We start from the raw sequence: 25,276 nt of genomic DNA on the forward strand, positions 1-25,276 counted from the left end.
ACTTCTAAAGCTAACTAATTAACATTTAGTAGACCCACTCTCCATTGTATATACAGCTGGGTAGGTTTCAGCAAGCAATCTGTCATGATCCCTGTGCCTCCCTGGCCAGCCCAGTGTGGCCACAAGTGTTTGTTGTTTTACTCTCTCTCTGCTCCCCTCGCCTTGCTCTCTCTCTCTCTCCTACCTGTCTGCCTGGGCGGAGCTCTGATTGGGCTCCCGCCCTTGGCCTACGCACCTGCAGCTGATTTGCAGCTCTTCTTAAGGCAGGGGCTCCGAGCGACTTGTCGCTGGAATATTGAGTAACTTGTTAGTATTGCCTGGCTTCATTGCGATTCTGTTGTTCCTGTGCTTTCCTCCGACTTACCCTCGTCTGTGTTAATAAGTTTACCTGGATCAGCCCTTTTGTGACCCCTGGACCCCGTGAGTGTGAGTGGGCTGCTTGTGTGGAGATTGTTTGGACAAGGAGCGGAGCAAGTGCGAAGAAGTGTGTTTCCCCAGCCTATTGATCCCCGGAACCCTGGTGTTTCCCCCCCTTCACGTGTACATATCGCACCAGTGTGATTAATAAAGTATTGTTGAACCGTGCTTTCTCAGTCTGCGCCTGAGTCCGTTCCACCACTGTGACACAATCTCAAGAAATGTCACATTTTTTTTATTTCTTAAAGCACAGTACTACTTTATCAAATGCTCAAAGACAGTGAAATTAAATGGGATTCGTTTCTGTCGACCACTGTCACCGTGTTTTCTGTTGCATGAACAACCCAGTATCACGGCAAAACGCCAGTCCACCGAGTCCATTTCACATCGGGTTGGCATGAAAGTAGGTGCATGCCTTCTCAGAGTAGGTACTAAATATTTGCAAACTAAGTCAGAAACACTGCTTCCTTTTCTTTCTTTTTTTTTAACTGTTGCAAGATAAGGGTTTCTCCATTCACTTTACTGCTAATTCATTGAACACTGATAAAAGAAAAAAGAGCTAAAAGTCTGCATTTACTTGGGGCTCCATTCGCTCAGCAGACACCAGATTTTTCAAACAAAGTCTGGACCATTAACACTGGGTTTGGGTCCAGCCTGTCTCGGCTGGTCTGTTCTATCAAGGTCTACAACAGTCAGATGAACCTCGAAACAAGCGCTCCCCGTCAGACAGAATGTTTGGTCCATGTGTCTAGACCTCCACCATATCTGACCCGCCAGCACAGAAGGACACGCAAACACTCGACAGACGATCATAAGGAACAAATACAGGCAGGCTCCTTCCCACCACCATGTGACTTGGATATTCATGCACACTGCTGTTCGTAATTTCTTATCATTGACACCCACCCCTCCACATCCACTTATACACTTGTCAAATATGACACCTCTACCCACAAGAAAGAGACCAGGTTCTGAGTCCTTTTCTAGAATACCTGTATTCACTGTCCCAGCTACGTTTTGGGAGTTTTATCCCCCAGAAACTACAGTACCTTTCTCAAATGTAAAAGACACCTACCCAGGTCTTTAGTTCAAGAACAGGACGGGCTTTTTTTGTTTTGTTTTGGGGTTTTTTGCTTTCGTACTTCATGTCACTCCCCTGTTTTCCAGTAAGAGAAGGAGACCAGACCATGGACCACTTCCATGCTATGTGGGAGTCCCTGCTGTTTCAGTGGCTGCCAGGCAGGCAGCCTTTTCCCTCTCTCTTTGGAGCGTTTGGCTCCATAACCACGGGAGCCCATCTGATGTGGTCCCCCCATCTGACTAGCAGCTCTCTTCCCTAGGCCCAGACGGCTGTAGGGACAGAGCAGACGAACAGGGCCGCAGATTGTTGTAGACCATTTACATGTAAATACAGAGACCGGGCCTGGGTCTGGGTTCAATATTGAAGGTGTCCGCTGCACTGAGGTCCCTCTGTGTGTGCATATATGAGCGTGTGCGCCTACACGCCGGCGAGTGTATATGATTGTGTGAGCATGCACGCTTGTGTGTTTTCATGTATGTGCATGGCATGATCCAGTACATCTAAATTATACAGCTGCCAAATTGCTGCAAATGTTTTAATACAAAACCATTCTGTGGTCCGTAATTACATCTAATGGCTGCTGGATGCTTTTCTCCAGAGCAGAGATAGGAGGCTTTTCGCTGAATAATTTGGCAATTTATCAGTTAGTTTTTGCAGACAGATCAATAAAAAGAAATCATCATACTGACTTACATTCATAAAAATATGCTTTAAAGAGGGATAGAATAATGTTTTTGGATTTGTTTTTGGTTTTTTATTGACACACAGGGGGATCTGAGGGGCTTCGAGCACTGTGAATGTAGCCCCTAACCCCAAGAGAAGATAGAAGATGCCAAGGCAACATGCCTGTTTCACTTGGGGGGTCAACTTTAAACCATTATTCATGTCTCCATAACCCCCCCCCCTCCCCCCTCCCCTCCCCACTAGCATATGCCTCCGGTTGGTAGACAGTAAGTCAGTTAGGGCTTTCCTCTGTGTCGCTCTAGAAGCTTTCATACCGGGAGAGAGAAGTGTTAAAACTCTTCTCACTTCTGACTCACTGATTTAACCACATTGAGGCAGGAACAGCAGCAGAATACTCCTGTGGTGTAAATCTGTTTGTGTTCCCTGTCCAAAAAAAAAAAAAAAAAAATCAAGATGAGAGAAAAATACAGAGTCCTCCTGAAATGTAGTTTCTGAGTCAGGGTTAGCAATGTGATAAAAGCCCAGCTTGTTTGGCAGTAATAGTGCTATGGGAAAGGACAGAGAACCAAGGGGTGAGCAGGGTGGAGTGGCTCCGTCTTGGTGGCAATTCGCTGGTTGGTTGATGAAGCTCAAGTGTGGGACAGTCTTCCCCTCCCTACCCCAGCGCACACCAGCCTCGGCCAGGAGAGCATGTCTGTCAGAGAGGGTGTGTTGTCTTGGAAGCTTAACGCAGAGTCGATACAACTCCACCACCCTCCCTTACACCTCACGTTCTAGGGAACGCATATATCCAGTCTACGCTGTCAGACTTTTAGCACCTGCTATTTGCTTTGGGTCCCTTATGTCAATTCCTCTAGTGTTTCAGGAGGATGGGCTCCGAGAAGTGGGTCAACAAAGGTTGATGCTAAAATGGGGCTGAGGGTGAGACTAGGGCCAGTGGACTGCCGTCCACTTTTGGTGTTGCTGGCTACATGTTCTGCCCGTGATGACGCAGTGAGTGAAAGTGAAAAGGGTGGATGTGTCAAATTCACTTCAGTGATTCATAGTAAACTGAGTGTTGGTGGTAATTACTTTAGTGACATTAAAAAATACTCCAGACATGAAAGAAATATAAGCATATGTCCTAAAAAAAACAACAACTTTGAGTCTTTGTGCCAGTTGCTACAAATAAGATAGAGACGATTTATTGGAAAAGTCAGATATATACACACCAATACTTTAAACTCACCCTGCCTCCATAATTGTACCTGCTGCATTCCCCACAGGCCCTGGGCGACACTTCCTATAATGCAGTAATCCAAAAATCATGTTATCATACCTTGGGGGATCATATGTAGCAGAGCAGCTTCAATCCTATTTCCCTGAATGTAACCAGTATACCTTATTTCTCTAAGATTTGTCTTAACACAGTGGATTATTATTTTATTAACACAAAAGTATCGGGCCTACATCTCCCTAGATACATTTGTGCAGTAATCCACCGCTCCTTCAGCAGGACGGTCACACACAAAACAGGCACACGCATATATGCATGCATGCACGCGCTTACATCGGGACTGATCTGTCGAGATGACGCAAAGTGGCATCCGATGGTTCCATGCAGTCTATTTTAATGCATTTTGAGGAATGCAAACATGCTGTATACAAAGACGGGAGTCCCATGGGTCATCACTCTGACTGGTTACAGCTGGAGAAAATTTCCATTTCACAATCATTTGTTCTGCCGGAATGGCATCAAACATGAATATATTTTACATATTGACTCCGAGGTTCTTTTGTATGCATACAAAAATGCAAAGCTCTTGTTTCATACAAATGTTTCTCAAACTGAAGGGCTGTTTAAATGTTGAAGAAAAAGGGCCAAGGCAGCAAAATAAGGAAGAGACAAAGTAATTGATGAGCGCAATATGCGGCCAAATGGAAATGCATGAAGCTGTCACCTTTGCATCTTTGAAGATAGCAGCGTGTCTGTAACATAAGCTGTCCCTGCGTAAAGACTACTGCTTTGATTAAATGTTCGCAATCCCTGGACGCTGGAAAATATACTGGAGGACATCTTTGATAAACTTGTGAAATAAATTCTTTCCAATAAAAATGTTCTTGAGGATGATGATTTGCGGAGGAGCGCAGCACTGGCATGGTGCACATTGCAGTCGGTTCTTTTCCCAGCACCCCTCCCTCCAGGGGTCTCGGTAGCGAGGATCTCTAATGAGACTTGCGTTATTAATCCTTGCAATGGGGTACATGAATTCACTCCTGAGCAAAGGCTTCAGCAGCCACCTTAGCCCATAAAACCTGGAATGTATTCCTTTCATGTGCTGTGTTGATGATCTACTCTGACAACAATATGGTAGGACTTCCCTTCCCCTGTCGCGCGGGCCCTGGCCTGAGGCCAAAGAGGGTCATCTCAGACACACTTGGACTTTTATAGGTAGTCAAGAAACATGCTGACAGGTCACAAGTGGGAGCTCCTTTATGAGTAAGATCTACACATCCACCTCATTTGGCATTAGTTTATTTATAGGCGGCCTATAAATCAAGTTTATTTTGTTTTCTAGTTTTCAAATGGCAACCACGTCTTTGGGGTCATGTAGGAAAAACCGACATGCTTTAGGAAAACGGCCATTAAAACAATAAGATCGTGGCTGTTTTACCAGGATTTTCTCTCAACGGGCTTGTAATCATCTCTGAAATAAAGCTGTAAAGCGCAATGACTGGCTGTGAAGAAATTAATACAAAGGAGATTTCACGTATTTTAATGACAGACTATAAAGGATCGAGAGTCTGGGCTTGTGCAGGTGCCATGAAAACAGAATTTCATACTAAATCAGTTTTACCCTTAACAGTAATCAGTAAATTGCTGACTATAGAAATGCTATGGCAAGGCTTTAGCAATGAGGTGTTGACAGCTCAGCTATAAAATGCTGGACAATGTTTCAAATACAAATGCAGCTTCCTCTGAACCAGAACTCTCTAACTATTGCATTAACCTCCAGCAGCAGTGCATCAGGGCAGCAGGAAACACAGAGACCAAGGACAGACTTAAAAGTGTTTCATTCTGGATAAATGATCCTCACGCCGCATCCAACTGGCTTCAGTTCAGCTCTGTGGAAAAAACACATAACTGAACATTCACGACTGATTTCTGTTCACGTGAAATTAACGACTTACAGTAAACACGTTTCTCAAAGCCCCCAAATATTCACTGCCATCTTTTTTTTTTAAACAGGTTTCCCAGAGGCATTTTATTTGTTGCAGAGAGAATAAAAAGGAAGGTGAAAATCAGGAGTTACTTATGCTGATAAGTGAGATTCTCTGTTGGGAAACAGGTCAGAATAAATAATAAAAACGCTTTCAGCATCATTCATCAGTTGAGAAATGTTTGATCTCAGTTGTCAATTTTTTTTCTTGCTGTTTCTGTCTCAGTCCGGGAAAGGCTCTCAATCTTGATTGACAGATTGTGCGCTGTATGCATGTAGCTCTGGTCCCCTGATGGACCAGTAGCCAGCTTTACTGTCCCATTTATGACACGAGCCAATCTGCCTCCAGCCGAGATTCTCCCTCAGCTTTTCACAGATTTGTATCCCCATTTTCCCCAAATTCATCTCACCCCATACTCCCCCTCCAGCTTTCTTTAAGACTCACACATGCACAAACTGCCGGCACACGAGCAGAAACACACGCACACACTCACACACACAAACAGAGAGACAGATGCAAACACCGAGCTGATGTAAAGTGAGAAACAAGTGGAAAATCCGAGAGTTAGCGGCCTGCATACCAATCTGCGTTGTTTTACTTCAATATGAGGAGTCGTGTAGCCGTTGCCCAGTGTTTTGATCGGTCACTAGAGAGCGCTGTCCCCGTGACACTGCTCAGATCCCCCTTTATCATTAGGCCTGGATACAGTACGGCGTTTGTTGTGCGACACGTTTCTTTCATTATTTCTGGTTTCGGGAGATTTTCGTGTCTCACACTCATATGTTTCAGTGTGTGTGTGTGTGTGTGTGTGTGTGTGTGTGTGTGTGTGTGTGTGTGTGTGTGTGTGAGAGAGAGAGAGAGAGAGAGTGAGTGAGTGAGAGACTTTCACAATTTTAAGTCACTTTATATTTGAAAAAAAGTTTCGTTTTTCACTTGTTTATTATTATTTGTCACCAAACAAGTGCGGTTCTACTGTTTTCATTTTGTTGGTTCCGTCTCCTTATGTATTTTGCAAGCATGCATGCAGATTTTCTTTCTTCTTTTTTTGCAGTGTTTTGTGTTAGTCCTCCATTTGGGCATTCCCTGCTGGAACTGGAGGTTATTGGAGTTAGGAGAGATTTATCACCATTTTAAACACTGTGCTGAACTCTAGCAACAGATGCAAGAAGTAAGAAAAAAAAAGACGTTTTTGTTTTGGGGTTGCTTTAATAAATCCTGCACTCTGTCACTATGAATGTGTATTTAAATATTCTAAATCCACAGAACCTGATTGGAGCAATTTAATTTTTTTTTAATTGCAGATCAAATTAAGCAACCGACTTATTTTTCCTTCCTGTTTTCTCATTTGCTATTTAGCAGACTGCTTTAATGCATGAAATAAAATGGGCCTCTTGTTGTTTGATGCATGCAATTATGCAACTAGTGAACTACAATTTTAAACCTGCTGTAGTTCATGAAAAAAAAACATGCACAGAAATAGTAAAGGTTTTAAATGATGCTTTTTAAAAATGTGTTTGCGTTTATTTATTTTAGATTTGTGAAGGTGTCTAAAGCTATAGCACCATAATATTATTTTTCGCATAATCTAATAAAAAGGAGGCGCTTATCTGCAGTAAATGCTCACTGATAATACTCGAAACGTTTAAAAAACGTTTTTTTCTCTCTTGTTTTTCACTTGGTTTTGACAGTTTTTTTTAAACCAACTGAAGAGGCACCGGTTGAAAGGGCGCAGGAGTCCAATTATAGTTGATATGGTGCACATACGATTTCTTTTTTCTCATTAGGGTTGTTTTCACGGGCAGTTGATTTGTATTTACAGATAACTACAAATGACCGCAACGTGACTCTTTATATCTGAATGCGTATTTTGTCTCTGTGCTGATCGGTGATGGCTGATCAGAAGCGATTTTCCGCCAGTGACTGGAGATGCAAAACTTGTGAAATGCGACCAAACGCTGTCAGTTTCGTGTTTGTGCAGAAATTACGCTTCTCCTCTTTAGCGTTGTTAGTACAGCAAACAATATGTTTTTGTGCACTGATTTTTATGATTGTTTTTATAGTGAAACGGCACGAAATTGCGCGAAGACATTGTTCCGTATAAGTCATATCTACTGCCGCGAAGGGATAAAAGACAAATAAATAAATAAAATAAACTTTCTCTTCTTTCTCTCGTATTCTTCCTACCGCACACTTTCTAATTGAATTAGAGTTGTGCGGCTATTGGCTATGGAGAGGGCTGGTGCCCCCTCATGCTTTCTCAAGAGCTCCTCCCCTAACAGAGAGGTTCAGCTCTCTTATAAGTCGTCTTATAAGAGGCGCTGAACATCCCCTACCCAGGCAATAATCTCATCTGAAAATCTGTAGGTGCGGTGAGGGTTCAACCTCCCGTCATTCGTAAGGGAGGGAGGCTGCAGAGACAGAGACAACCAGGGCGACTGTGGCACCTCCTTGGCTGAGATTCACCCTGGACTCTTGAAATTCTTTATTTATTGCAAGATTTGAAAACAATGCAGTTAGAGAACATCCTTCCCAGCGCTAATATCAACTTACCCAAGACCTTTTACAATCTGTCCTCGTCGGACAGCGCTAACAACAGCCCCAGGCCATCGTCGCAGCTTGAATATCAAGACGTAGACCGGACGGAATCAGAGTCCAGCAACGCTCCTAAGAAGTATCTGAGCGGGGTGGGAAACGGGATGCTTGGCGAGGGAGAGGGGGACACTTTCACTAAAGCCGGGCCCGATGGGAGAAAAGGCTCCCCGGTGCTGGGTGAGGACGATTTGACGAACGGTCGCCGGTACAACATAGATGAACTTGGCTCTGACAGATACTTCATCTCGTCATCCCAGGCGAGTTCAGACATGGCAAGCCCCTGTTCACTCTTTCCTTACGCAGGACAGACCGGGTCAGTGTACACCGGGTCAAGCAGCTCCAGGTACCCGGCTTCACTACATTACGGATCCGTCCTGCCGCCGACAGGCTTCTCCTCTTCCTCCGTGTGTACCGGTCGGAGCCAGTTTAGCAGCGGAGGGTATCAGTTCAGTCAGGGTCCGGGCTGTTTGTATCCCTCCTATCCCGGGACAGGGACGGGTATTGGCTCCATGTCTCTGCCGGGGTCTGCCGCCGGAGCCAGAGCGCAGGTCTATCTGTGCAACAGACCCCTGTGGTTGAAATTCCACCGGCACCAGACCGAGATGATCATCACCAAGCAGGGCAGGTAAGAACATTTGGTTAAAAAGTACGGATTTAACAATACAGAAAATTAAACATTAAAGTCATATTTACTTGCATCTGCTCCATAATGTATTTTATTATAATTTATTTTCTTTTATTTACAAGAATGGCTGTTCATTTTTTGTAACATTTTATGCAGGCGCAAAATTTTAATTATTCTGCCACCCCCGAGCCAACATGTCGGGGGTGGTGGGGTTTCAGTTTTAGTTTGGGGGGAGTTTTAATGCCCAATTACGCATCAGGACAATCATGACACTAACAAAAAAATGTGTATATTTAAATCTGCAAAAAAACAACAGCAAGCACGATTAAATAATTCTGGCCAATTCAACCCGTGCAGACGTTTATCAATAAAGTTTTGCTTTGCAATTTTGTGTCTTTTGCACTGAAAGCTAACGAATTTTTCCTGTTGTTGTATTTTTTTTTTGCCCCCAGACGGATGTTTCCATTCCTCAGTTTCAACATCACTGGACTCAACCTCACAGCGCATTACAATGTCTTCGTGGAAATTGTTTTGGCTGACCCGAATCACTGGCGCTTTCAGGGCGGAAAGTGGGTCACTTGTGGAAAAGCAGACAATAATATGCAAGGTGAGTAATGCAATTAACACAGTTTTACGAGTATTAAAATTGTACTTTGTTTTAGTGAATATTTTCTTTAAAAAATTAAAAAAGAAATGACAAAGCGTTTTAGAAACGATGCAACAGATGCTATTTAGTCGCAAGTGTTTTTTTAAGGTTTTTTAAAAAACAAACAAACAAACAAACAAACCCTTATGTTAAAAAAATATGTAAGTTTTTACTGACAAGAAAAAAATCGATCGTTGTTGTGAAGCGTATTTTTTAAAGGGAATTTCCGGTGTTTTAACGCAGCAACATATCAACTTCGGTGGAGTTTTATTTAAATGGCCACGTCCTTGCCATGAGCCTGTAAGGCGTGAAATTACTCGATAAATGTGGCTTTTAAATAAGTGCTATATTTAACAGTTACAACTTTTAAATACATGAAAAAATAGCACCTTCATTTTAAAATGTAAAAGTTGAGAAGAGATGTGAGAAAATATAAAGGAAGCATTCATTTTTCAAGTGTCCATTTTGGTTCAAATAAATGGGGAAGGATTCATAAAATCATCCTCATCATCAGAACTACTGTCAGTTTTTGTAGGTTATTTAATATTTTTAAATTACAGTTACAGGCACGTTTTCATTTTAGTCATATTTTATGGATTTATTTGATTTTACTGTAACACAGGCCTAATACGATCAGAAGAATTATTGCTTCTGAAAAAAGAAACAAATACTAAAAAGCTGCATGTGCTTTTTAATATTTTTTGCAGTTTGCACAGACCCGTGTTTATATTCTTTCAGTTAGTCGTGTTACTAAAAGTCTATTGATTTTTACATTTTTTAAATTTTAGGTAACAAGGTGTATGTTCATCCTGAATCCCCAAATACTGGTGCTCACTGGATGAGGCAAGAAATCTCTTTTAGCAAGTTGAAGCTGACCAACAATAAAGGAGCCAACAACAACAACACACAGGTTAGATATAGTTTTTAAATATGGCTGAATTTCTCTTTTTCTTCTTTTTTTTTTTCTGAAATAGTGTTTCAAATACTCTTGCTTTATTTATTTATTAATTTTTATCATCAGCTGCAAATGCTTGGATACATTTCCAGAATATTTCCAGTCTTTGACTAATATTTGTGAACAGTGCCCCTCTCCACTGAATCATAAAGACTTGCAGCTGCAGTCGTACGTATCAGCATGCATAGCGTTGCACTTATCAACCACTTCTCATTTTCAGATGATAGTCTTGCAGTCACTTCATAAATATCAGCCGCGGTTGCACATTGTGGAGGTGACAGAAGATGGAGTGGAGGACATGAGCAATGAGGCCAGAACTCAGACCTTCACCTTCCCAGAAAACCAGTTTATAGCTGTCACAGCTTATCAGAACACAGATGTAAGCACACGATTAGTCTCTTTATTTTTTCCCCTTTTTGATACAACAAATTAAAATTATTTGATTCTAAATTTTGTTTGAAAAAAACGCAATCTTTAATATTGTTTTTCAGTCTTTAATGTAATAGTTTACCCAAAGATGCATATTATTAATACAAGCTTTCGTCTTTATTTCAGATTACTCAGCTAAAGATAGATCACAACCCATTTGCAAAAGGCTTCCGGGACAACTATGACTCGTACGTGTTTTGCATTCAAAGCAATGTGGTTTTTGGTTTTCTTTGTGTGGTGCCCTTATTTGTTTGTTCAAAACCAGTAGTAGCCTATTGCAATTCATTTTTGTATTTGTTTTCTTTCTTTGCTAAACAGGATGTACACAGCTCCAGAGAGTGACAGGCTGACTCCATCTCCTACAGACTCGCCGCGCTCTACCCAGATTGTGCCCGGAGCCCGCTATGCCATGCAGCCTTTCTTTCAGGACCAGTTTGTCAACAACCTGCCTCAGAACCGATTCTACCCTGGCGAACGCGCCGTTCCCCAAACCAACAGCCTTCTCTCCCCGCAGAGTGAGGATGCCAGTGCAGCTGCTTCTGCCCAGCGCTGGTTTGTTCCCCCAGTTCAGCAGCCGGGCTCCAACAAGTTGGATCTGTCATACGAGAATGACTATTCCACAAGTAGCCTGCTGTCCTACGGCATTAAGCCCCTGTCCCTGCAGACATCCCATGCTCTCAGCTACTACCCAGACTCGGCCTTCGCTTCCATGGCTGCAGGCTGGGGAACCAGAAGCTCTTACCAGCGCAAAATGACCACAGGCCTTCCTTGGTCCCCTCGTCCAAGCCCCCCAGCCTTCCCGGAGGACCAGCTGGGGGCAACTAAGGAAAAGCTGTCTGAGGAGAACGCGCCACCCACCTCAACCTGGATTGAAACGTCCCACTCACTGAAATCAGTGGACTCTGCTGATTCTGGTGTGTACTCCATGGTGTGCAAGAGGCGCAGGATGTCCCCAGGGGGCTCAAGCACAGAGAACTCCCCAACCATCAAGTGTGAGGACTTGACCACGGAGGAGTACAACAAGGACAACCCAAAAGGCATGGGTTATTATGCATTCTACACAAGCCCCTAAGACTCTATTTATTTAAACTAAATATAAATCTTTCGTTTTTATTGAGTGATCTCCATTCCTTGTTAATGTCTTTTTTCTCTTTTCTCTAAAGGTGCCAAAGCTTAGTGTTCCCCCCAAGCAAGCTGCACAAGGTTTTTTTCCCAGGCCAGCCCCTCCCACATACCTGAGCAGAAACATGCATAGTGATTGTTGTTTTTTAAAAATAAAAGCATGTACCAATTAATTCCTTTATTTTTGCAACTTTTTTTGACAGATGTGATTTTTTCCCCCTCCCGTCCCCCATGCATATTTAAGTCATTTTTGTTGTACAGTATTTGTGCACTTTAGAATGTGATGTATCTTGTACAAATTGTCTTCATGGAGGTGTTATTAAATGGATAATAAAACAGCTTTTCATGAAGCACTGTTCAAATGTCTGAGTATGTTTTATTTATACGAAGAGCGATCAGTAACAGCTCTCGGATGTTCACCAGCCGCAAATACAAATCTATGCGTGCATTTTAAGACGAAACAGCTCCCACGTTTGATAAAAACACTGCATTTAAGACATTTTAGTACAATTGAAGAGCAAGTTTCTCATTTTTTACAATCTACTGCCTTTTATGGCTGAAAATTCTGGCCTTCAAAATAAAGCACGCCTAATGATCGTTGACTTTGCAACAAAATAAAGTGTGTAAAATCCACAAGGAATCTAAACATGCTGGTTCTCTCAAACTCAGCAAAAATCAGTGAAAGACAATTCTGCCTTATCTTGTGTTGGTATAGATGGAGGTCAGAAGTTTTAACCAAGCGAATAAGGCACACAATGAACACCATTCCCAGCTGTACTTTGTATGTTTCAACTGATTAAAATTTGACTCATCTCACTAATAAACTATATTTAGTCTTGTTTATTTAAAAAAAATATGGATTTTAATTATTCTTTTTTATTTCACATGCAGACAACTGTGACCATAAATAGGAACAATCAGAGGAAACAACACTAAATATTAATGACATCGGATGGTATATAGATTAGAGGTTGTTTTAAGGCAACAATAATGTATTTTTTTGCGCTTCACCCATGGAAATGTAAAGCTGAAATTCTCAGAATCCACGGCGCGTATGCATAAAAGCGCTGAGCCATCCTTTTCATGCCACAAATAAGTGTTACAAGGTAACACAGCGGCTCACAATTCAAGTGAGCAACGTGCAATTTAAGTATAAGTTTTACATGACATGATTCACAACATAGACTCAATTAGGTGAAAAGCACGCAAAGCGGGGAGGGAGTACTACCATTTCCACTGTTGTTGCCATGGCGTTTTCACACATTTTATCATTTACCTAAGAATGCAACTGCATCTGAGGCATGTGTATACTTAGAAAACACGAAGAAGAAAAAAACTAAATGGAAAACAGTCCATAAACCATCCATCTAAGGGCAGCGTTCAGCTTAACACCTCTATTTATACTGCGCATCTATGGCCTCTCCAAAAGTGGATTGGTGAAACTAAAATCCGCAAAAAGAGAAGTCATAATATTCACACCGAGACTTCTTGGCTCATGTTCTCAGTGCCTGTTTTTTCTTCGGTGAAAATACTTCATATCCATCCCCATAAGGACCCCAATTTGAATTGATTTACATACTTGAATTCTAATTAATTCTGTTGTCAGACTCCTTGACAAAGTGAGGAGTCTGACTAACTCCAATTAACACCTCCTAACAAGGTAGAGTGCTTGATTGCCCCGGCCTCTCAGGAAAGCTGTAAGAAAAAGGCTCTTCGGGGGGGAGGGGTTTGGGCCTAGAGAATAAAAATGTTTGCACTTGTGCGTGTCAGCAAATTGTATTTCAGTGCATCTGATGATGTTTTTCTTCTCCTTTTCATGTTGTCTTGACCTCTGTTCATCAGTTGTCGCGATGTGGAGAATAGCTGTCAAGATTAGAGCCGTATGACCGCAGTTTCCACACTCTCTAGAAAGGATAGTTGCCGAGATGTGAGAGTAACCGATACACTGACAACAGAAGAGGAAGGCAGTACATTTGTAACTCATTGGAAACAGCAGTTACTTCAGCCATCGCATTCCCCTCTTATAGAAGCCACAGAGTAACTTCTTATGTCAGCAAAGTTTAGCGTATTCTCTTAAATTTGCAAGGCCTGACATAATGCTGCTTTCATAGTAAAAAAAAAAAAAAGAAAGAATTTGACTCGAACTAAAAATAATACGATGGCTCGAAACATTGCGCGCATATTTTAGGTGCCAAAAGGGAAGTCGAGACGATGCAAGACTCCTTTTGTGTTGCTGAAGATTGCTTTTCATGACACTGGCTGTGCACTTGGAGTGATGTTACAGAATAAACTTGGGAGTGATCAGACACATTTCTGATGGTGATTGATGCCTTTCTAAGACTTTTGCACTACACCACACCCATTTTAGCTATTGTCGTGACCATCACACCATCTCCAAGGTGAGTGCCTCGTTTGTCAAGATATGTCGCCCTGTTCAGCAGTTACTGCCCAATCTCTGCCATCATCACTCAGAAATAAAACCTCCTGTCCATGAAGTGATATAAACAGCAGCGGAATGATACACAGACACTTTGACCGAGTCTAAACTACACGTATAATCTTAAGCCGAAGCTTTGTAAAGATCCTCTCACAGTTTGTTTCACAAGTTAATAGGAGGGGATTCTTGTGAGCTCCCTGCAACTCTAAAGAACAACAAGTCGATAGATTGTGTCTTTCTCAACCATTCAAGCAAGAAGTACAGTAATCAATAGACACCTCTGCAGCATGCTTGCAGAAATTCAACTCGTGTTAACTTAGAGATATGCGCATTGGGATAAGGCCTGAACAATTGACTGCTCTGCTCTACAGCTGTTAACACTGCTAGCTACATTCTCAGTAATTGACTGTGTTTTGTTGAAGTGTCAGTAATACAGGCCTAGGAGGACCAGAGTCTTGCAGTGAATGTGTAAAACTTGTGTGTTTGTGTCTGTTTGTGTGTGTGTAGGTGAACAGTCGCATGTCTGTGCCCTTCCCTCAGGCTGTCCTTTGGTGACCATGTTGAGAGTCCATGTAAGAAAGGCCAAGGAGGCTATGGAGATATTGTACCCAAGGAGGGCTGACATCTAAACACAGATGAAGGCCTGAGGCTGTTTCCTCACCTTCAGTCACACTCTATTACTGCTCTCACTGACTAAATGCAGCCACGGGCAGACGCGTGTCTGGGTCAAGGTTTTATATCCGCCCCTTTTAAAAAGTAACAGTCATGGCTGAGACAGAAGCAATTTTGATTCCTCTTCACACTATATTTCCTCTTTTGATGTGTTGATAAATGTCACCTCTGTTAAATGATTATCAAGCCACTTAGAATTACTGCAGAATTATTCCTCGGGGACTCTTTGAGTCTCATATGGCCACTCTGTTGTTTGTGATGCTTTCACTCATGATCTAGTTAATCACTCTTATTTTACTAAAGGTTTTGGTTTAAATATCTTGAGGTTAATGTCATTTGTCTAAGGGAGTCACATCTACTTCTTGTAATTGTTTCTGAAATGATGCAACACAGTTTTCTTTCTGATTACTCCACGAGCACAAAGGCAAGGAAACAAACTGTACTAGATTATACTGTGACACCTTTATACACCAATGTCTGTCCTGTAATTTGTTTTATGTATAACAACCATATGCATTGTTAAGTGGAGTGCATTGACAGTATTTGAGTGTTCTTTTGTCTTTCCCAGGGTGTTTTATGTACACAACATGAGGCTTTATTTAGTTCATTGCTTTCTTTTGGACTGGTTCACCAACAGTGGATGTGGGGTTGGAGGGTAGGTTGACTACAGTATGAATGTAATGCTCACAGGTCTGCTTGAGTGAGACCCTGGTGTGAGATGAGTCTCAAGTTAGCAGGGCCACAACTGTTTGGAGAAGACCGTTGAGTGTTGGCAGAGAGCATGGAGGTGAAAAGAACCGGAGGCGTAGAAGGGCCTCCTGTTGGTACCCATAGACTGCATATGCAGCACACAAGCACGGCCTTCACTCATTGGTGCATGGATAATGCTGGAAAGAGTATCCCGCAGCTAAGCTGCACTTAACAGCACATTGATTTCAAACCCCTGTGTTCCCTCTGGAGGGCAGTGGAACGCACCTCGACGGGCCAGACCCCCACCCTTTTCCCTCTTCCCACCTTCTCCTTCTGATCACCAACACCATTTACCCTCTCCACAACCTACCCCTCCCACTATCTGCCCATCCCTGTGTCGATTTGGGTACACCATGCTGGTCACTGGCCTCTACTCCTCCTTCCCCCAAATGTCCCACAGGAGTTGAACAGGATTTAGGGGCACTAACGCTCCCGCAAGACATTGGTCTTGAGAGCAGTGTTTGGGGTAGGGCACATAGATGCAGCTGGGTGGAAAAGATCTGTGGTCAAAATCAATGCATTGGCACTTTGATGGAGCGCTCAGGCAGATTTGGGAATTTCACATTCTCTTCCTTTTTTCTCCTGGAACCCTCAGAAGGCCTCACCACTGGAGAAAAACAACATCCACCAACCCTTCTGGGGGAAAGGGACTCTTCATTTCTACAGCTTCTGAGACAAAACATGACACAATCAATATTCATTTGGTGGGTTTTACTTAACATTTTACACTCTCCAATGTGTCACCTTTTGGAGCTCAGCGCAATTGAAAACTATCTTTGTGACCTCTGTAAGGATTCAACAAGTTAGATATTTTTTAAAGATTTATTTATGATTTTTTTTTGCAAATATGGCATCAAGTCTCCAGTTTTTTTAAGCGCTACAAGTTTTTAGCAATGTTTTCTCCCTTTCTTCTTTCCCGAAGCTGCGAAAGGAGAAAACTTTCTTTCCCATCATCACCACACCTTGCAATCTGCATCTTTTTCTGCGAGTCCCAGCACAGGTGGATGCCACTGTGGTGATTCTTCCACTTGTCTAACTTCTGACTCATCTCCCAGCTGCATTATACTGATGCATGTTTAAGGAGCAGTACACAGCACACTTCTTTGTGCGCTAATGGGCTCTCAGCATCTTTAAGACTCAGGCTACAATTAAGAGGTGATAGTTTGATCTCCCACCTCGCAGTTCTATTTCTGAGCTGCCGCGTGATTATGCCGGAGGTTGATGGGTGGGTGAGGATTGGGCTCTATTTAAAGGAAAACGCCCCTGAACACTTCTGAACGAGCAGACTTCTTTGGCTGTTTGCACCTGTCTGGTTTATCTTCGAAGTGCATTTTGTGCCACACCTATAAGAGAAACAGGAGATTATGTAATAATGCACATGACTGAGGGTGTTCACTGGAATAACAATAAAAGTTTTGGTGGTTTAGTGGGGCTGAAGATGGGCTTCTAGGGCTGGATCATTTAGATAAACTGCAATAGTGAAAATTATTATGATAATTTGGGCACATCAGCTTTACATAGTAAATTTAAACTGTGGCTTTCTTTGTGGTTCACCATACACTATTTTCAGTCATTTGTCATGATCTAGAAATAAGTGAATATGTACCTTAAATCATAAAACAAGGGAGAGGAATAGCAGACAGAAGAGAAAGCAGTGTATCTATAGAGTGAATGAAATATCTTCATTTCTGGCTGTGTTGACTTGTATTAACAGAAAGAGTTGTTTAATACGACATTGCCATCTGCTGGTGAAGATGAATAATTACAGAAAAGTGAAACTCTTGAGGAAAAGATGTGGGGATAAAAGCCTGAAGGATGCCAAATAACACAAGGCCAGGGCTGAAAATCAGCAGCAACAAGTCTTACGGTGTTATGAATCTAAGTTAGAAATTTTTGGTTGAAACTATCATTAGCAGTGTTGGTCAAGTTACTTGAAAAAAGTAATCAGTAACTAATTACTGAATACTTCCCCCAAAAAGTAATCCCGTTACTTTACTGATTACTTATTTTCAAAAGTAATTAATTACTTAGTTACTTAGTTACTTTTTAAAAACACGATTTACAACCTGAATAGGTGATAAAGCGATAGATCTTTCAGCCCAATGCTACTTTTTCTGCATAATCCATCATACAAAATGTAATCAAATGGAAAAGTCCCTTTTTTAAAACTTGTTTTATTAGTTTTAATCTTTTAACTTTATGCATCAAGCAAAAATTTAATTATATGCAACACTCTCTGACTGGAAGAAATTTGTTTTAAACCTATTTTCTGCACATTCCAGCACATAAAAAAATATATATATATATATATTTGAGCGGGTTTACACTCAATCTTTCAAATAGATGCAAGTAAAACACAGCAGAAAATAAATAAAGTCAAAGACTCAGCGGTCCTTTTGCTCTATTTTCACCTGTAAAGCAGGAGTAGAGTAGGCGGAGGTTTTCCCTGGTGCAGGTGTGCTACAGCGGTCAGTGGAAGAATCTGCGAGTTTCTCTGTGAGTTTCCCATTACATCGTAGCGCACTCGGTGCTTGCTCAGAGGTCTAGGGGTTTTTTTTCGTTGTAAAAAGAAGTTTTCTTCCCACACACAACGGACGTTAATGTTTTTGTCACTTTTTATGGAATCAAACTTAAAGTAAGGTCAGTACTTCCACACTTTAAACGTTGCATGCTCATACTCTCTCCCACACTCCATATAGTATCCATTGTTGCACACAGCTGTTTTCACAAACGTTGCACTTGCTTACGTCACTGTCATGAGACATTCTCGCAAAAAAAAAAAATCACAGTTTTAGTAAGGCAGTAACGCAGCGTTCCTACGGGAAAGTAACGGTAATCTAATGACCGTTTTTGCAATAGTAATCCCTTACTTTACTCGTTACTTGAAAAAAGTAATCGGATTACAGTAACGCGTTACTGCCCATCTCTGCTTATAGGTGGTATAACTTCTACTTATAGGGCCGTTCAGTTTTTATCTCAACAGGAACATTGGTGTTGTTGGTCACTCAGCTCATGACCAACTGAGGTTTAGGTGATAAAACGTGAATGTTTCCACATTAGTTTAGGATGAAACTCTTGAGGAAAAGATGTGGGGAGAAAAGCCTGAAGGATGCCAAATAACACAAGGCCAGGGCTGAAAATCAGCAGCAACAAGTCTTATGGCGTGATGAATCTAAGTTAGAAATTTTTGGTTGAAACTATCATTAGTACAGAGGTACGACATTAAGTGTTTATAGCCATCTGTAAAACATGATGCAGCTGCATTTCAGCCACTGTTATCTTCAAAATTAAGGGAATTATGGAGACAAAAAGTAGCATTACAGCTTGAGCCAGCATGCAGGACCACCCAGAATATGTCTGAGAAGCAACAATCTATTTTTTCAGTATGACAATGATCCCAAACACACCACCAGTGCAGTAAAACTATACATGGATTAAAAACAAGAGAATGGAACACAGTGAGCGTCCCTAGAGCCTGAACCTCAAAATTATTGAAGCAGTGTGGGATCATCTTGACAGAGAACAGAACAAAAGGCAGCCAACATCCAAAGAAGAGCTTTTAAGCATCCTTCAAGAAGCCTGCAAAGCTTTTCCTGAAGACTTAAAGAAATGACAAGAAAACATGAGTAAGAGTTCAGGCTGTGGTAAAGAATGAAGGTGGTCATATCAGATATTGACTTTCAAGCTTGATAGAACTACAGAAACTCTGTTTTTGCTTTATATACTACTGTATTTCCATGTATATTTGCACGTTTCAATAAGTAACTGCACATATTTACCAGTTTCTTAGCAAAATAATGAGACATGAGGTGAGGCTCAAGACTTCTGCACAACAGTTCCCTTTTGTTCCTCTGTTTCCTTTTGTGTCGTTTGTCTGTTTTGCTACAGAAGTGAACATGAGAGTGCAATGAGCTGACAGTTGTGTTTGATAGCAGGCTACTGTTGTGCCTTTTGTTTAGGGGAAAATTCTGCTTTGAGGCTTGTGTGTCACTTGTTCATATCAATAATTAATCAACCCTTGCACACAAATAGCTCTGACACTCACACATTCTATATATATCACACATTTCTGTGTTTAACTTTTTTGGCAGGGATGATTTTCAGGAATCATTCTCGTCCAAGCTGTGCTGCTGAAGCTGAGGTGGCATGATCTTAAGATTAGTCTGGAGGGCAAAAAAAAAAGTCAGCATTTCAGACCTCCTCTTTCCTCCTTCATGCTGACATTCACACTTAGAGCCAAATTAAAATCACTAGTTTACTTTACATGCATGTCTTTGGACTATAGGAGGACATCGGTGTGACTGGAGACAATCCATGCAGGCACAGGGAGGAAAATACAAGCTCTGCAAAGAAAGGACTCTGCTAACTGGCAGACACAGCTCAGCTGAACCTGCAAGGATGTGAACTACACCTGTGCATGAATCATTATAAAACATAAAGAAGGTTTAAATTAATACAGTGATCTAAGCGTATCTGTCTCTACCTGTACTGAACTTGCTAAAGATAAAAATTATTTAAAAAAAGACAGTCTCTCTGTAGATGTTTGGATGATTCAGCCAACCGGTTCTTACTAAATCACTGGTGCAGATATAACTACAGTTTCAAGAAACAGCAATGGGTTTTAAGTAATCGCATTACTTACATTTCAACCCCCTGACACTTTATCGCCACACTTCTATTCATCTGAAACCTGTAACTCCTTGATGCTGTTCTTCAATAGGAAAATTAATAACATTCACCAGCAACTCAGTTCGAATGCTGTTTCTACCCCCTCTTCAGAACCTCTTCTCCAATTTGAGCCCCTTTCCACCTTTCATGTTCCTGATATAGCTGATATTTCCATGTCCATATGTAAATCGAAGCCCGCTACATTGAACCTATGCCTACAGGACTGTTGAAATCTTGCCTGTCTTCCTTACTCCCACTCATCACCGGTATTGTTCCTTCTTTATTCAAGATTGCTTCAGTCACTCCTATACTGAAAAAACCTGCCTTAGATCCTAACAACCTTCATCTGTTTAACAATCAACCCTTTATTTCTAAAATACTTGAAAAGTCGCAGCTCAACTTCATTTACACCTGGTTCATAATAATATATACGAGAGATTTCAATCTTCCACTGATGTCACTGACAGCACAGAAACCACTTTATTTAAAGTCACTGATGATCTTCTACTCAGAACTGGCTCTTCTCAACATTCTCGTCCTTTTGGATCGGAGTTCAGCCTTTGACACTGTCTCTCACTCCATCAAATCATTTAAGGTTAAGAGCCTTGGTGTCATCCCTGAAGATTACTTCCTTTTCTTTCCATCCAGTTTGCGTCCAGTCTTGTTCATAGCCTCGTTACCTCCTGCATTGACTACTGTAATTCTCTTTTACATGGTCTTCCCCAAAAATCCCTCCATAAGCTTCAATTGGTTCAAAACTCAGTTGCTTGCATTATTACCAGAACCCCCTCCCACCTGTCATGGGTTGTACGGGCAGACCGTGTGGAGGGAGGAGGAGAACCAAAATGCAGACACTTGGAACAAAACTATAATTTAACAAAGGGTGAGCCGTTTATTTTTGGCTGGGAAAAGACAGAAACCAAAAGATAGATGAACACTATTGGAAAACTAAATTCTAAACACAAGGGACAAATAACAAAACCTTGAACATGATTTTAAAAAACTCAACACGAGGACAGAACTCTACAGACAACCTGACACAAAACAAAGGAAGACAGAGAACTTAAATACACAGAACGTTAATGAGGGAAGTGGAAACACATGGGGAACACAGCTGACACAAATGAACATGGCGCCACAGAGAAAGCAAAACACACTGAACACAGAAACACAAGACTGTCAAAATAAAATAGGAAACATAAAGAGAGGAAGACTATGACAACACAAGATTGACGATATGACATGGAAAACGGAGACATGAAACACATAACAGACTGGGGACACGGAATGATAGACAAGGAGAGGAACATGGAAACAGATAAGGGGAACAAGGGACAGACATAACTAAAAATCATACATGGGGGACAAGAGACTTACACAGGAATCAAAAGGATACATAAACAAGGGAGCATGGATGAAACTTTAAACAAAACCTAATTAAGACATTGTAATAATAACACTAGAACTTACCATTACTCTAATACATCACAAGAAATCAGACAGACAAAATAAACTCAAAATACTGGGTCACAGACCCAGTGTCTTGACACCACCAACACATCACCTCTGTCCTTCAGGAACTTCACTGGCTCCATGTGAAATTCCCTGGCTAGCCCGGAGAAGGCTGCATCCCTCGCTCAAAACACACAGTCAAATTTTATATGTAAGAGGATGGTACAGATTTAAACTTTTTCTTAGTCTTTACTACATGATTGTTACAGATTAATGGTTTTAGAAGCCTGAGCTTACGTTATTTAATCAGAAAAATATCGGCTTGTTCTTATCCCTTTATATTCTTTTACTTTTAGAATGACCAGAAACATACAGGTGATGATGAAACTGTTTGACTTTGTGTTTTCCCAAGCATGTTTAGTTTTATAAATCAGCGTGCACTTCAAACACTATTTCTTTGAATGTTTTTTTCTATTAGATAAGATAGTAGTAAGATAAGCCTGATTCATAATTAGGAAATTCACATTATTAAAGCGGCAAAGTGTATAGCATAACCTATAAAAATAACAATATATAACAAAAGGAAAAAACACTTTAAATTTGGAAGAAATATAATTTAAATATAATCATGTATATAATACAACAATACAACTGAATTTACTTTACATATTTTTTGTTTGTCCAACTTAGACCCAGTACAAAAGAAAATGTCAAATGTGAAATGGATCCATCTCACCTTTTAACCAATCAAATATGGGCTGCTTGACTTATACTGTGTCAGTTTCTCTCTCCTGTCTTTCAGTGCCCTTATTAAGTCTAATTCTGAGTATAATCATCCTCTACTCTCCAGCAGGGTTGACGAGGTAAAACATAAGAAAAGGTCCGTTTGGGACTTCACGCGTCAGAGGAGTAGACCCCACCCTTGTTGTTTCCTTTTGGATTTTAATTGGTCGAGAATGCCGGGCGTTGAAAGTCACGTCGCTGTCGATCACTTCAGAGGCGTTTCTTACCCAGTTCGTAGGAAAACTGCAAAGGCTCCCACTTACCGCAACTATCAGAAAACACTAACCAGGTGAAAATGGACTGTCCTTCGGAACAAATGAGGCCCCTGTTGAGAGCAGTGAGTACCCGCACAGCACGACCCAGACGTCCGTTGTAACTGTGCGGCTCTTTTGTACGTATTTGCCCCTCGTTTGCCAGGTAGCGCTACAAGTATCAGGGATGCGTGGGAGTCAGTGAGGCACCATCCGGCGAATGCTATTGTTAGCCGGCTTTCTATTTGTGTCACATGCCGAAGCTGCAGGTTCTCTTAGAAAGTTATTTACCATCCCGGTTATTCGCATAGCTGGAATTGGTTTGCTTTGACTTAATTGGCCTGCTCGGTTAACTTATTACCGTTATTAAGAACAAATGATATAAAAAAATTGACTAAATCAGTTACTTTGTTGCCAAAGTGGCTTACTTTATGAAACAGAATATTTATATGGTTACAAGCATAAGGCTACTTTATCATGCTTGTAATTGATGACGGGTGACTGTACAGGCAGTTGTGCATTTTTCTTCTCACGTTCAACAAGTTAACCTGCCCGTTAAAATGAAGCTATGTGCCCCAGCTCCGCAAGCGAGGACATCTGCCGCTAGCACGTCTACAGAAATAAAACCTCGTTTGCATATCAAATGCCCCCAGAATAGAAAGCCGCTTTCTGCTGTGATGTTTCCGTGTCAGGAAATGCTGCTAAAGCTTACTGTAAAGGTGCAGCTCGACAGGAAAAAATAAACACGTAAGTGAAAGGAAAAAAATGCACAGCGTCAAAAGAGTCAGGACCACCTCTCGACTATTTGATGTTTAAACGCAGTTGTGGGCGAGAACAAGCTAAAGTCGCACATCTGTTGGTGTTAAAGATAGGAGGATGATAAGCGCATCAAACACACAGTGCTGCTTTCAAGACCCCCTCCCAAAAAGAGCTAAGTTTAAAATGCAGGCAGGGTGACTGACGTCATGGCTGGTGTAGGGTCCCACTTCTGTCTTTATGTGGCATGCATGTTTGTGCGCGTGAGAAAGTGTGCGTGCAAGTGAGGAAGCTCAACCACACTAGCCGTACAGTGAGAATGACTTTTCAGCTATATGCGCACTTCTTTCCTAGACACGGAGGTCAGAATGTGCTCTGACACTAGGCCCCTTTGTGTGCTTACATATTTACATGACCAATCTCAAGAACATACCATTGGTGAGCTTTGAGTCGGGCAGTGTGTTCGGTTCAGCTACCATCTGTATGATTAAATGCATGAATCTGTTTCAACAAGCTGCTCATGGTATTATCAGGCTTGCTGTTTGACCCCTGCTATTGTTGGGAGGCTTATTGAAATGTGCTTAAGCAGTGATAATCTCATTTAACTGCGACTGAAGACTTAGCAATTGTTTAGTTTGGCCCTGGCTCTTGTTAATTTAAAACGACTTGCTGTTAGAGTCCCGCAAAGTATGCACACATTCTATGTTCTGGCACAGAGCGGTCATTATTCTCTTGAGTTTGTCATATACAGTAGACTTGGGAATAACAAGACACCCCACGATATGATGCTATCACAATGCTTCACTCAGGATACGATATTATTGCTAATTTTAAACATTTTGCAATATGAGGGTTATTGAAGTAATATATACTGCAATCAACTTTTTTTTTTTTTAAACTGCAAATTATGTCTTCAAAGTTAGACTTTGTCAGTATGTTTTATCCAATTGGATGAGTTCGTCTCACTTCAGTTATTTATTTACTTTTACTGAAAAGAGAGATTGTCCTGCATGCAAACACTGTCACTAAAACCAGCCATAAATGTTGCCTTAGGACAGCCAGTCTGCTACCAGTCTGACATCGGTGTGATTGAATACGGTCAAGTTGGCAATTACATTAGGGCTGCCACGATTAGTCGACTAGTCACGATTACGTCGACTATCAAAATCGTCGACGACTGATTTAATAGTCGACGTGTCGTTTGAAGCTTTGTAAGATCCTGAAAGACGCAGGAATAAGTAGCAGGATTTAAGAGTGTAATAACGGACTGAAACAGAAGATGGCAGCACTGCATGTACAAGGATGCCAACTGCCGTTAAACCCCGAAGAAGAAGAAGCTGTGTCCCAGAATTCATAGCGCGGCCCAGCTCAGTTTCCAACAATGGTGGCAGCTAGTTGATTTTACTCTTATTATTCTTTCTGGGTCACAAAATAAATGTTTAACATATTTTCAGGCGAGAATGTAGCTGTGTAAACCTCAAATATCTGCTCAGTTTATCAAGACACCACATATTTTCAAAAGTGCTCCGACGTTTTCAGAGACGTCTGTTACCCACTAGCTCGATAGCTAGCCGGAGGCTAGGCTAGGCTAACTAGAGCCGTGAGAACACCGGACTCCCGGCAAATCGTTTTCAAACCCACCGCCGTCTTTCGCTACTCAGGTTAAATATATATATAAGTCACTTAGATAACTTCAAAATGTTATTGTTTGGCTTTTTTTTAGTATTTTATTTGTTCCTGAGTAAATCGGTTTGG

The 25,276-nt window shown here is 41.4% G+C and overlaps 2 protein-coding genes across 12 annotated transcripts in view; both read left to right on the top strand.

Moving 5' to 3' along the window:
* Nucleotides 1-7,700: 7,700 nt before the first annotated feature.
* eomesa (eomesodermin homolog a) lies at nt 7,701-12,114 on the top strand. 2 transcript variants are annotated; one of them, XM_026157218.2, is made up of 7 exons: nt 7,701-8,600; nt 9,053-9,207; nt 10,035-10,156; nt 10,422-10,580; nt 10,757-10,818; nt 10,949-11,667; nt 11,794-12,114. In XM_026157218.2, the coding sequence occupies exons 1-7, from the start codon at nt 7,891-7,893 to the stop codon at nt 11,805-11,807; spliced, it is 1,941 nt and encodes a 646-aa protein (XP_026013003.1). In that variant the 5' UTR covers nt 7,701-7,890; the 3' UTR covers nt 11,808-12,114. The 2 variants fall into 2 exon arrangements, with proteins under 2 accessions (XP_026013003.1, XP_026013002.1); XM_026157217.2 differs by having other exon boundaries at nt 10,949-12,114.
* A 10,386-nt stretch (nt 12,115-22,500) lies between these two features.
* The window catches only part of LOC113014099 (sodium bicarbonate cotransporter 3-like), a 66,889-nt gene continuing 64,113 nt past the window's right edge, over nt 22,501-25,276 (top strand). For all 10 annotated transcript variants that reach the window (XM_026155405.2, XM_026155401.2, XM_026155406.2 and 7 more), the window contains exon 1: nt 22,501-22,851. In XM_026155405.2, the coding sequence (XP_026011190.2) occupies nt 22,810-22,851 (42 nt within the window). In that variant the 5' untranslated portion in view covers nt 22,501-22,809. The remainder of the gene's footprint in view (nt 22,852-25,276) is intronic.

This window comes from Astatotilapia calliptera, chromosome 22 (assembly GCF_964374335.1).
Source record: "Astatotilapia calliptera chromosome 22, fAstCal68.1, whole genome shotgun sequence".
Classification (NCBI taxonomy): domain Eukaryota; kingdom Metazoa; phylum Chordata; class Actinopteri; order Cichliformes; family Cichlidae; genus Astatotilapia; species Astatotilapia calliptera.